This window comes from Dipodomys ordii, unplaced genomic scaffold (genome assembly GCF_000151885.1).
Source record: "Dipodomys ordii isolate 6190 unplaced genomic scaffold, Dord_2.0 Scaffold35, whole genome shotgun sequence".
NCBI classification, from domain to species: Eukaryota; Metazoa; Chordata; class Mammalia; order Rodentia; family Heteromyidae; genus Dipodomys; species Dipodomys ordii.
The window spans coordinates 2018940-2032438 of NW_012267251.1; the positions used below are offsets into that span (position 1 = coordinate 2018940).

Sequence of the window (13499 nt, forward strand, 5' to 3'; positions counted from 1 at the left end):
AAAAAAAAAGAATCTCATGGACTTTCTTGCCTCAATCCTCAGATCTCAGCCCAAAGAGTAGCTAGGACTACAGGGGTGAGCACCAGTACCTGTCCTATTCTTGATCTTTGTAAAACAATAAATTCTTTGGGGAAAGCAGCCTTGTCTGTCCTGTGCAACTCTGTTTTGCTGATGAATGTCCATTCCTGCTGCATATGCTGTGGGTTTTGGATTTATCGGGTGCCTCTACACCCCACAAGCCATATATACATACCACATGAATACATGCATAGAGGTACACGTGCCAATACAGAGTACACTTGTACACAATACATATATACATGCAACACACACAGACATACAACACACATACACACACATACATACCCACTCTCCAGCTCCTCCTGCTTATCCTGTTGAGCCCTAATACTAGTTATTTAGATAGCAGTGATATTTTAACAGGTTAAGAAACTTATTCTGAGCACCAGAGTGGAATGTGGAAAGTTAGGATCGGAGACTAGCACCAGCTGCCTCGTTCCATGCCTGAATCCACCGCTAGAAACCCTCTGAAATCTGTTTAAGACCTTCTTTAATTCTACACACTTTTGACATAAATTAACTACAACCATATGAAAATGTTTTATGCAAAATACCATTTGGCACATCTGTACAGTTTTTACAATGTACTTTCATTGTTGGGAAGGATTATAATAACCAAAAGTAGTTTGTCTTAAAAATTCAGTATGACAATATCGAATATCTTTAAATGAGAATAAATGCCTTAATAACACAATCTATTGAAAGTATTGGGGAGTAATTTAAGAACATTTCTCAGATCTTGAATTTGATTCAAGTAGTTCTTAGTCAAACACACTCAATGTGACTACATATGTACACACGCACACACACATACATTATATTCATATTTCCAGAACAAACTTTCGCTACCCCTAATTTTTCTTTTGTTTATTCTGCGGCTTGTGAAGTGGTTCATAGATGAACTGTCTGTAAACTCGCAGGTAGTAAAAGTAGCTGAAGACCAGGATGGACAGGAACACGAGTACCAGGACAAAGAGTAAGGACACCACCAGGTAGATGTTTGGCCTGGAATAAGAACAGTGACAGAACTCACTGGAAGTCTTTCTTCACACTTGCCTGTTAGTTCACTTAGATGTGCTGGAGCCTTGCGGGAGAGTACAGACTGCTAAGGCTTGGCGGCTGTGCTCCAGGGCTTAGGCACAGTGCGAGAGGAGGAGGAAGGGAGTGGGGGGAGAGGAGCAGGTAGATTGAGTAACATTCAGGACTCTGAGTGGTAGCAGGGAACCTCGGGTGTCAGGCAGGAAAGCCAGTTTTGAGGTGCTACAATAGCTAGGTGAGTGAGGATGTGGGCTTTTTACTAAGTTAGTGGCTGAGGAGATGGAAAGAAATGGCTGGGGAAATGCACAGGGAACAGTGTTTTGTTTTTCCTTAAGGGATGGAGACGTGAGGTATCTAAGTTGCCAGGTTGGCCTTCAAAACAAACAAAACAAACAAAAATAAACTCCTGGGCCCAAGAGGTTCTAGGTGGTTTACTCGGGGTGTGTTGGCTTTGAGGGTCAGTCAGGCGCGCATGTGCGCGTGTGTGCATGTGCGTGTGTTTACTGGGTGGCACTGCCGTTGGATGCCAGGCCTCTGCTCTTTGCTCAGGACTGAGTGGAGCCTCTCCTGAGAGTAGCTTCATTTCTTAGGTCAAACACTTTCGTGTTGTTTTCCATTTTCTGTCCTAGTACTGTGTTGGTTTTTGGTTTCCTTTTATGCCATGATTCTTTTTGTGGGTGCTATAGCCCTCTGATTTTCTTTCTCAGCTGCGCACACATAAGCTGGTTCCAGAGTATGGTTTATTTTGGACTTTAATTAAGTGCCATAACCACTGGACAGCTTGCCAGGCGCCATGCAAGATGGTGCCGTGGACACTGAGTAAAGGTTGATGTGAGCCCATCCTTGGGGAGCTAACATGGTGAGGAACTGCTCATTAACCAAGTAACGAGCAGAGAGATCTGGAATCACAAACTGTTAAGAGTCAAGAAGCAGAGAGATGCTGTGTGGTGGGTGCAAGCCACAGTAGCACGGTTTAGTCTTTAGAGGTGAAGTTGATTGTGTGCTTCCATACCTACATGTGTGGTAAAGCAGGAAAGGAAGCCATTCCATATAGAGGAAGCGCCTGTGCAAAGGCCCTGCGGTGCAGGGAGTGCTATGGACTGAATGAAGGCTGGAAGGTCCGAAGCTGAGGGGGGTGAATGGGAACAGAGCCAGAGAGTAAGCAATGTGAATCCAGGGTTTTGACTGCTTGGCATCGGGCTTGCCACAGGGTGTGCCATTTCCCGGGAGAGGGAACTTTGGAAAACAGAGTCACCAGGAGCCACGATTCATACCACCATCGCCATCTATATGGTGGGACCAGGATGGTCCCACCATGGTGGATGCAGTTAGCCCCTTGGAGGACCGAGGAAGGAGTGCAGGATTGGGAGGGGAAACACGTCCAGTTGGATGAGCCTCTGAGCAGTGCAGGAGGAGAGGTTAAGCGGGTTAAGACCAGGAGTCTGGAGTCAGGTGTGCACAGGTGGAGATGGTTGCTGGAGATGACAGAAGACAGGGGCGCTCTACCACTGAGCCACCTTCCCAGCCCAAAGTCAGTAATGTTTTAAATAGAGCACAAGAAACAACTGTCTGGAGGCAAGGGGTAGATCCTGGAGTGTTGTGCACTCCTGTACCCAGCTTGCCTCCAATCCCTGTCTTCTACTTATACTGCACCTTGTACACAAAACCCAAGACAAAGAAGCCAAGTCGCGCGAGGCTCTCCCTTAAGTGTGAACACCGCGCGGCTCTGCCAAGGACTGGTGCTGAACCCAGAGACAGAAATGAAGGCCTTCATGGCTTGTGCTCCAGATGCTTTGGCAGGAGGGGCAGTGGCTCAGGGTGGAGTGGGAAGGCCCAGCCGGTCCCTACCTCGGCTTTCTGCCAGCCTGCCAGGGAGGCGTGCTGGGGGCAGAATGGGCCGGGTGGCTCAGTGGGTTTAGAACCAACGGGATGCGTGGTGGATGAGCGGGAGTCCCTGGTCCGTACCACACGGACGCTGTGTGCAAGCCATCCTACGTGGACATGGAAATGGGACTTCACACGTTTCTATCATCTGGGAGACGCTTCCTAGAGAGCCAGATCACAACAAAGCCAAGGCAGTGGGAAACACAGCCACTGGCTCTGCAGTGAACACGTTGTGCATGTCGGCTCTTAGGCTTGGATTCGTGTCCGTGGCGCCCACGTACTTGTGTGACAGGGTTGTGGCCGCCCTGCCCTGCGCTGCCCTTCCTTCCCGCCTCTCCCGCCACCCCCACCCCCCGCCAGCCTGCGCTCAGGTCTTTACCTGGGAATCACTCCATAGGTCTCCACCGCAAATATGGTCGACAGTTTACAGAAACTGCAAATCAGAAAAGTCATACTGAAGATTAAATTAGATCACCTAAAACCTCCTGCCTGTCTCTACGGCAACAATCAAATCAGTGTGGTTAAGGCGTCATTTTCCTGACTAGGTTCAGAAGAGGAGGCTCCTCGGTGGGGCTCCATCGCTGCGAGGTGCCAGCCCCCCAGTCCCTCCTTCCGCATGACAGCGGCTTCATAGCGGTTCCTCAGACAACGGGATCATGGTCACTGCCCTCCTGGGCACTCAGGAAGCCACAGAAATGGCCAACAGCGAAGGCCCAGCGCGTTACTGCTCGCCGGAGGTGAGTGCGAGCCGAGCGCTCGCTGGCTCTGGGAGTGCTGGGGCTATGTGCTCTGTGTCCTCGTGGAAACCCTTCCTTCTAGAGGCAGCTTGGATAGGCTAAGAAACTTGCAAACGTCTGCACCGTTGTTTGACAGAGCCTGGGTTTGAGTTCAGACTTTTTTTTTAGTCCTGGAGCTTGAACTCAGGACCTGGGTTCTGTCCTTCAGCTTTTTGGTTCAACGCTAGTGCTCCACCACTTGAGCCACAGCTTCATTTCCAACCCTTGGATAGCTAATTGAAGAGCAGAGTGTCATGGGCTTTCCTGCCTGGGCTGGCTTTGAACTACAGTTCTCAGATCCCAGCTTCCTGAGTAGCTAGGCTGACAGGTGTGAGCCACTGGCCCCTGCCCTGGAGCCGTGCGGCCACTGATGAGGGCTGTCTCCTGCTGGCTGCAAGTGTCAGGAGCTCCAAGGAGGGGATCGCAGACAGCGTGATGCTGGCACAGAGGCAGGATGTGAGTGAAGAACCATTTGCGGGACTTCCTCTGCCGTCATGTGGGAGAGGACAGAAGAGCTGACGTCCATTGAGTTACTTGCTAAATATTCAGCTATGTTAGTCACTTCTCAGAACACCCTAAGATGACTGGATGGGGGGTCTACGCTTGGGAGGCTGAGGCAGCAGATCACAAGTTTGGGGCCAGACTGGGTTATTTAGCAAGTTTTAAGCCAGCCTGGGCTATTATAGTAAGACTATGTCTCAAGAAAAAAATGATAAAATAGGGCTTACCAACCCATTTAGCAAATAAAGAAGTGGATGATTTGCATAAGCCTGAATTGTTCTTGGTCAGAACAAGGAAGGAACAGGAAGAGGACACCAGCGAACCATGAAGATGGCATAATAATCTCCAGTGTGTATCCCTTTAAACAAAGCTTTGGAATATGGGAACCCAAAATAGAGCTGGCTGGGCACTGGAGGCTCACACCTGCCATCCTAGCTTCTCAGGAGGCTGAGATCTGAGGATCACAGTTTGAAATGAGTGGAGAAAGTCCATTGAGACTCTTACTTTCAGTAAACTACCAAAAAAATGAAGCTGGAAGTGGAGCTATGGCTCAAGTGGTAGAGTGCTAGCCTTGAGCAAAAAGCAGCTCAGGAACAGTACCTAGGCCCTGAGTTCAAGCCCCAGGACTGGTAAAACAACAAATCTGACAGAATGAAAACGTAAAACAGGCAAGTCCCTAAGTATACTTGGAGAGTTCAGTATGCCTCTTTCTAAATGGATAGGACCAGTAGACAGAAAAAGTGCTCTCCTCAGTCAAATAAAAATCCAGATGCTGGAATCTCTACTGCACAGTTTAGAAATGAATCCAAAGACAGGGAAAGAGGATTGTTGAGGAGGATTTCTCAGGTGTAAGTTACTGGGCTCAGAAGCAGTGTTTTGTGGTGGTTTTCTAGGCTGAGGTATCAGAAAGGAGACATTGCATTGGAGCAGGCTCTCCCATTTCAGTAAGGATGAAGGGACCCTTTACAGTGGAGGCCAAATAGCTCCAGGAGATGAAGGGGGCTGTGTTCCTTCAGTGAACTATATCTTCCATGGGAGTAGACTTGGATGCATCCTGGTGGATTATGGGGACTCTAGGATTAGAATACACAAGCAGCTCTCCAAGCCCCCACTCAATCCTAACAACCAAAAGAAACCTAATGTACAACAGCTGACATAAGCCATTATGATAGAGGACCGTGGAGCTTACCTTATTCCTACACCTGCCCGCTGGTATATTCAAAACCCCTTGATTTTATGAGAATCCTTAAGGAAGAAACCCAGGAAAACCACCTGTGCCTGAAACCTTCCCCATAGCTTTCTGCAGGGTAAATGTGCACTGGGAAAGCGGAAATGCCCAGCACTTACGGCTTTTATTTTCCCAGTGGAACCAGTCTACAGGCGGTCACTGGGTGGAATGGAGCACAGGGAAGGTGGGTGTCACCTTCTATAATTATCCCTCTATTCCTGAATGTGTCACTGGGGAAGATGTGCTAAGTGTCTTAATAGATGGTGGAATTGGGCTGGGAAGTTGGCTCAGTGGTAAAGCGCTTGCCTTGCATGCCTGAGGCCCTGGGTTCGATTCCTCAGCACCACATAAGCAAAAAGAAAAAAGCCAGAAGTGGCGCTGTGGCTCAAGTGGTAGAGTGCTAGCCTTGAGCTGAAGAGCTGAGGGACAGCGCCCAGGCCCAGAGTTCAGGCCCCACGACCGGACCCAAAAAAAAAAATAGATGGTGGAATTCCCCACACTGAATTCTGCAAATAGCCCCATGGAAAAGAGCTATTAGGAGTGGAAGAGTAAGACCATGGGAAGCACACATGGGCTGTAGGTAGCTCACCTAGAACATCTGCCTCGCGTGCGCTAGCCCAGGGATGGAGCCTGGCACTAGAAGTAGTAGAGAAACAAAATCAAGTAAGACCACACTCCATTCCTGGGAGGATTGCTGAAGCAGATCTTGTCGGCCAGAGCGACGCACTTCCTAGCGTCATGGATGGCTCTCTATTCTCTTTTCAGGACCGGAGTACTCATTTTCTTATTTGGGGAGCAGCTGGTGGAGTCCATCCTAGAACTTGCCCTCCATCCAGGCCCCATCCTTCCCCATCGTTTGCCCCAGTGACTGTTGGTTTCGAGGCACAAAGCCTCGTCCCTGGCCTCCAGTTCAGAACAACTCCGCAAGGCCGCTGCAGGCCCTGTGCTCCCCGGGAGACCCGCCCAGGGCTTCGCCAAACCACACTGCAGCCCTGAGCACCTCTGCTCCCCAAAGCTGGTGATCACAGAAGACTTCTCAATACACTTCCGACAGGCTGGTCTTCAGCTCAAAGTCCACTTCCTAGGGAATCTGAGTCACAAACTGAGACCCAACTTTTGTCTCTCCCTTTTGAGTTGACAAGACTGATGGATCTGGAGAACGGCTAGGAGATGGTCGTGAGATCATCAATGGCTTTTCTCAGGGCAAGTTGCATCACTGAAGCAAATCAATGCAAACTGCAGCAGCCATGAATGAGGTGAAGCGTTCCCTCCGCCTTCGTCCAGTCAGCGGAGAAGGCGGAGAAGGCTGGAGGCCGGCTGCTCCCATGCTCCCTGTGTTAGCTACACCACATCCACTTCAGGACGTCACTGCCAGGGAGCTTGCTGCTGGACATCCTGCTGGTCCTTTATTCGGCAGGAAGCATTGCAGCCTGCAGATACAAGTTCCATGCCCTGCGGAGCACACGACGCACCTTCCAGAGTGTAGACACGCTGCTGCTCGGGCTTCCGCCCAGAAGAGAGGAGGAGGCTTATTTTAAGTTTTTGCTCCAGTTTGGATCTGAGGATAACCTGCCACACTTAGACATGCTTCTTTCCATAAATATGCATGACAGGTAGGTCCTGAGATCTAGGACTAGGACTAGGCTGCCCTTTCGGACAGCCCAGGCTGTGTTGACCCCCACCAAAAATCAAGGTCTCTGAGTTACTCTTCACTGGCTGAAAGTTCCTTCTATTGTTAAGCCTCAGTTCCTCCTGCTGCAGGAAACTTCCTTTCTCCGCTGAGCCCTCTTCCCTTGGAAAAGAAGGATATCCATGGGAAGAAAAATGTAAAACTAGTGCTTGCTTCGGCAGCACATATACTAAAATTGGAATGATACAGAGAAGATTAGCATGGCCCCTGCGCAAGGATGACACACAAGTTCATGAAGCGTTCCATATGTTTATGGAACCAACCCAGATGGCCTTCAGTAGATGAAGAAAATGTGATATATGTGTGTGTGTGTGTGTGTGTGTATATATGTATATATTTGCAATGGAATTCTATGCCTCCATCAGAAAGAATGACATCACCCCATTTGTTAGGAAATAGAAAGACTTGGAAAAAATTATATTAAGTGAAGTAAGCCAGACCCAAAGAAACAGGTCTCATGGTTTCCCTTATTTGCAATATCTAGTATATGTCTGGGACAAGCAGAAAAGGTCAAAAGCTATGTACATATGACCAGATAAGATGGTGTTAAGTGAAATGAACCCCAAGATGGGGACACAAGCAGCTTTTTCTTTCTTGCTATTGTTCCTAACCTATTTATAATATACCATGTGATTTTTTTTTGTTTCTTTGTATGTTCCTCCCCCATGGTAGGTACAAGCCCTCTTTTCACTGTGTTTGATGTTGGTGCCCTGCATCTTGTATAAACACTTCCGTAGCTTGGGGAGGGGAAGAAAAAACCCAAATGCTTAAATAGGGATACAGGTTGGTCCATGTAACAATGAGATGCACAAGACACTATGTTGAAAAATAAACCAAAAGTTACAATTTAGGTGGGGAGGCGGGGAGAGGGGAAGGGAGAGTGTAGTTGAGGTGGGAGGGAAGGGAGGGAAGGGGAAAAACAAAGGAGGGGAGGCGAAAAACAAAGGAAATGTACTCATGACCTTGCTCACTGTAACCCCTCTGTACAGTATTTTTTTTCAATAAAAAACATTTTTAAAAAAATGTAAAACCAGAAAACAGAACAAAATTATTGATTAAGGGCAAAACCTCTGGGTAGAGAGAGACTCCAGACGGAATGGACAGTAGTCAGCCTTAGCTTTTTCCATCCTTGCGAAAAAGCAAAAGAGCATCTCTCCCTCTCCTGCTTCCCAGATCGACAGCTTTGCAGTTCATCACGAACGTTGCTGACAACCGCAGACAGCCTGGAGAGTTATCACGGGTTAAACTGAACTATGGTGTCAGTCAGAAGCTTGCTCCCACCCAAGGTTGTATTTTGACATCTGTAATCCAGGAATGTTTTGACTTTTGTAATCAAGTATCAATAGTCTCAATAGCATCAATAGTATCAGTTATGTTGACCAAGTCAAGATTATGTTTTGCTTATGCTCTTGTGACTCAAGGCTGTTTAGTTTCTGTAACTGCTTGCATGCCTTGACAAACTTGACCTACGTGTAAGCCCTTCCTATAAAAATTCCCCAAGAAAAGGAAAACAGGGCTGCTCTCCCAAGCTCTGCCAGCAGGAGACAGTCGCCACTTAGCTAATAAAAGGCTTCTAGCCAGGCCAGACTGACTGAGTGCTGTCCTATCTTAGAGGGAAATCGGAGTACTACGCCGGTGATGGGAACACCACTGTGGTTTAGCAGATCTAAAGGTGCTTGGTGAGGCCCTGGTAGATTAGGGAGACAAGGCAAGCCTGTCAGATGTACGTAAGGTCAGAAGACGGCTCTATGGTTTTAAAGCAAATGCAAGCACCATTTGTCAAAAATGGTCCTGAGAAACAGCTCGTGGCTAAGGCCTTGGTAGACCCTGCGCTGACAGCGTGGTCACCTAGACGACCCTGAAGCCTGGGCTGCCTGTTGTCCAGGGAGACTTATCTCCAGCGCAGGGGAGGCAGCTGACTGCTGTGGTTAAGTGCAGAGTCTGGTCTTGGGGGGCATGCGTGAAGAGCTGAGTCACCGCTCAAGCTGGCTGGACACGTGGGGCCCCACAGGACTCCGTTGACTGCAAAGAAAAAAAGAAGGATGTGCGGCTGCCCTCCATGCAGACGAGGGCTGTAGCTCCACCCAGGAGCGGCCCAGACGACTGAAGGAGGAAAGAAGGCCTCCCAGGATGAGGGGCTTTCCGTGGGGTCTGTTTTCGAGGAGACGGCCTGTGGCATCATCACGGACATGAGCTCAATGTCTGGATGATGTGGCCAGGTCAGGACGTGGAAGAAGTAAGAACAGATGAGCAGTTTTAGGGGAAAGGCTTGCCGATGAACTTCTTGGAGCAAGACTAAAGAATTAGAATATCTGAGTCTCACGGGAATGTTTCTCAGAAGAGAAACCACCGGATGCTTGTTCGGTGGGCCCATAAACCCTGTGGCCGAAGAGCCCGCATCTCCCCTCTCCAGAGCTGATGTCCAGACACTGTCCAGCTCGCCTCCCTTGGAGAACCTCCTTAATCCTTGCAAAGGATGTGTATCCGGAGGCCTCAGACTGCCGCCTGGTGGCCGGTTAACCTCACGTGGAAGGCATGGCGATTCTTCCTGTGACGTAACCTTACCCTTTCTGTCTAGCGTCTGCCTGCAACACTAGCGAGAGACGCTCCACGTGGTCATGTTCCGCCACGTCCTGTTGTTTCTGACCAAGGAAGGCAGAGCTGGAGCTCACTGGCCTCGAGCGGCGGCGTGCACTTCCAAGGCTGCCTTTTATTATTAGGTAATCATACGTTGCTGGTGACCTACCATGCTCTCTGAAGTTTGGGTGATAAATTATACAGTGATGGAAGTCATAAAGCAGGCGTGAGAGGTCGCGGGGGAGACTGTAAAGTCCTACAATGAGGTCAGTTCTCTGAGCCTGTGACCGAGATAGACCGATCCTTCCCCACCAGCCAACCCGAGAGGAGGACTGGGAGTGGGGTCTCTCCCTTTTCACTGAGGAAGACTCGTACACGAGAAGGAAGACCGTACTTGTTCTGCAGGGCTGGGTAAAGACGCCGAGAAGCACAAACCACTAACTACTGTCATTGGGAATGGCCGTCTCTCTCTCTCTCGCTCGCTGTCTTATGCTTGGACTTCTTTGCCAGGTGTGAGACGGCATGTGGTATAATGACCATGGCTCTGGTTCATTAGGCAGAATTCCATTTTGACAGGTGGACTTGGTTTTGGAGTTGTTGTCTGGGAGTTGCAGAGCTTCCAATGAACCAATGATAATGCAGTCTGGGATGGTCATTTGTTTCCTTTCAGTTCACTGATTTTCTCTTCAGCTGGGCCTTGTCTCTTGCTTAATCTTGTGAGACAACATTACATTGATTATCGTTTTCATTTCCAGGAGTTTTGTGTTCCTTCTCTAAATTTTCTGATAGTGTCTGACTCTTCCATTACATTTTCAAAGCCTCCTTTAAGAACAATCGACACATATTCATACCTATTTTATAATCCATATGTACTAGAGCCAGGCTGTTGCAGGAGGTTTTTGTTGTTTCTGTTGGCCCTTATTCATGGCTTTGTTTTTTTCCTCTCCTGTTTTGTTTATTGAAATGTTTCCTTTGGGAATTCTGTGAGGTTGCATTTCAAGCGCATTCTTGCAGAGGGGAGAAGCCTTTGTTTCTGTTGAGCACACATAAACTGGCACTACTTTAAATTTTGCGGTCAATCACTATTAGCATGAGCCTATCTAACTTTAAATCCAGCCTCAAATCTAACTGAGGGCAGATTTGTAGTTTTTCCCCCGCAGGGAACCAGGATTGATTGGGAACAGAGTCCTGCATGTGTGACACTGTACGTGGGTACTGGACGGTGGGAAGGAAGCCTGATCTTCTGATCACCTCTGACCCTTTGTGAGGGCTCCTGCTTGCTTTCCTATAGCAGATAATCCAGGTCAGTGACCCCTGGGGGTAAACGATATCTTCAAACTCCACCAATGTCATCCAATGGATTTTCACGTCCACCCTCCTCCCCACCCCGCCCCAGTGCTGCGACTTAAAGTCAGGGCCTGGGCATTCTCCCTTTGGCATTTCACACAAGGTTGGTGCTCTACTACTTGAGCCATACATGTATTTCTGGCTTTTTGGTGGTTAACTAGAGATAGATTTTCCTGCCCAGGCTGGCTTTGAGCCATGATCTTCAGATCTTGTCTTCCTCAGTAGCTAGGATGACAGGCATGAGCTAAAGGTGTCCAGCAAAGGAGATAAATTTAGGGGAGTTGGCGATGTTTAAGTAAGTTTCAGCCTACAGTCTGAGAGCCTTTTGTGCTCTCTAGGGGTGAATGCAAAGTCCCAGGAGGTTCCCTGAAGCAACAGAAAAAGCAGAACACAGGAAAGAAATTCTCCCTAAGGCCTGGAGGCAGTAGCACTAGAAGGAAAGTGGAGAGTCTAACAAGTGTGTGAGGAAATAAAGATTCATTTGACCTAATGTGGCAAATGCAGGGAAAGAGGGAATCAACATGATTTCAAGTTTTCCAGACTACATGATTAAAATAATGGGATTTTGGGTTGAGAAGGTGGCTCAGTGGTAGAGTGCTTGCCTTGAATACATGAGGCCCTGGGTTCGATTCCTCAGCACCAAATAGGCAGAAAAAGCCAAAAGTGGCTCTGTGGCTTAAGTGGTAGAGCGCTAGCCTTGAGCTGGAGAGCTGAGGGACAGCGCCCAGGTCCAGAGTTCAGGCCCCACAACTGACAACATAAAAAATAAAGATTTTATTTGCCCACCCCAATGAACAGGGTAGTTTTTCTTTGGGGGTTGGTATGGAGGTTGTTGTTTTGCCTTTGAATTTGTTAGGACAATGGAATTCTAAAGCTCGGATTTCCCATGAAGGGTTCAAAATCCTAATTGGAGCCTAGAGGTGGAGGGGACAAGACGCTGAGCATACAGAGGTAGCCAGCTTTCTGTAGCCCTTCCACGCATCAGCTAAGCGACCTTCCACGTTCTCCACCCATCTTCCCATCTCTGAATCGCCCTGGCGCCTCTGGACTTGTGGACAACCCCGGCAGCGTGAGAAAGCCCTGGCCTCCCTCCTGTGCCTCCGCCCCCTCCTGGCTGCTGGGGCAGCTGCACAGGGCTCCCCACCTGCTTGACCCGAGCACCGCAAAGACGCCAGGGCGCGGTGCCCTGCTGTGCCCCTCACACATCCAGAATGTAATTTCAAATCGCAGACAATGTCCTGTCTCCCCAAAGAATTGCTGATGTGCTTACTAGAAAGCGCAAGGAAAACAGAGATAATAACAATTGGATGCTTAGTTGGCATCAAAATGAACCAAGAAAACAACGCTTTTGTTTTGAGGAATTAATGGTAAAAATTATTGTAATAAAACACGTCTATTTACCTAAAGTTCGGATCCAAGACCTTCACACGGAACACATACATCCCGATGTGGTCCGTCGGCCACAATAAATGGTTATTGTTAGAAATGTTGATGATCTCGTAGGGCTGATTTAAGTCTCCAGGTTTTCCAACGGCATAGGAAAAACAGGGCCTGTAATTCTGAAAGAGGCCAAGGCCACACTGTCAGATCACTGTCTGACTTCAGTGGTACACAAAGCTAGATCCCAGCTATCTATCCTGGAAAACTACTCGGGGCTGTCAGAGCTGTTCCTCTCTGCTCGCAGCTGCAGTGCTGAGCAGCGGCCCTGGGTTAAAACTGGGCCGAAAGCAAGGGCTGCCGTGTTTTGCGCGTGACACGGGGCTGCCGTGTTTTGCGCGTGAACACGGGGCTGCCGTGTTTTGCGCGTGAACACGGAGCTGCCGTGTTTTGCGCGTGAACACGGGGCTGCCGTGTTTTGGGCGTGAACACGGGGCTGCCGTGTTTTGCGTGTGAACGCCCCGAGGCTCGCGGAGAGGAGGGATGCGGGGTCAGGGCAGGCCCCGGCCCTCCTGAGCCCCTCGCGGCTCTCCGTGGGGCTCAGGGCGCCGTCCCCTCCCTTCACGCGGACGGGCCTGAGCTCCGGGCCTGGGCGCTGCCGGCACCGCCTGAGCCACCGCGCATGTCCGGCTTTTCTGCTTCTGTGGCGCTGGGGAGTCGAACCCCGGGCCGCCTCCCAGCCCCGCGCCTGTCCAGTCGCGTGGTTAAGGCTGCCCCGTGGACGGCGGGCTCCTCTCACCGGAGGGCCGCGCCCACCGCCCATCGCCACGGCCCAGCCCGGAAAACCCGGGGGTCGGGAACCCAAGGAGGGCGCAGGGCAGGGTCTCGGACTCCCGGGGGTCCGGGCGAGGTGGGGACGGAGGGGACGGAGGCCAGGGGCGCTGTCTGCCGCAGCCCCAGGGCCGCTCTGAGCCCAGCAGCCAGGGCCCGGTCCCCCCGCCCC

The 13499-nt window shown here is 49.8% G+C and overlaps 1 protein-coding gene across 1 annotated transcript in view; it reads right to left on the reverse strand.

Moving 5' to 3' along the window:
- Positions 1–571: 571 nt before the first annotated feature.
- LOC105986368 (chromosome unknown open reading frame, human C1orf101) overlaps positions 572–13499 on the reverse strand; it is a gene marked incomplete at its 5' end in the record, with an annotated part of 55483 nt that continues 42555 nt past the window's right edge. Inside the window, 3 exons of the mRNA XM_013017259.1 lie at positions 572–1083; positions 3380–3433; positions 12521–12678. Of these exons, the coding sequence (XP_012872713.1) occupies positions 930–1083; positions 3380–3433; positions 12521–12678 (366 nt within the window). The remainder of the gene's footprint in view (positions 1084–3379; positions 3434–12520; positions 12679–13499) is intronic.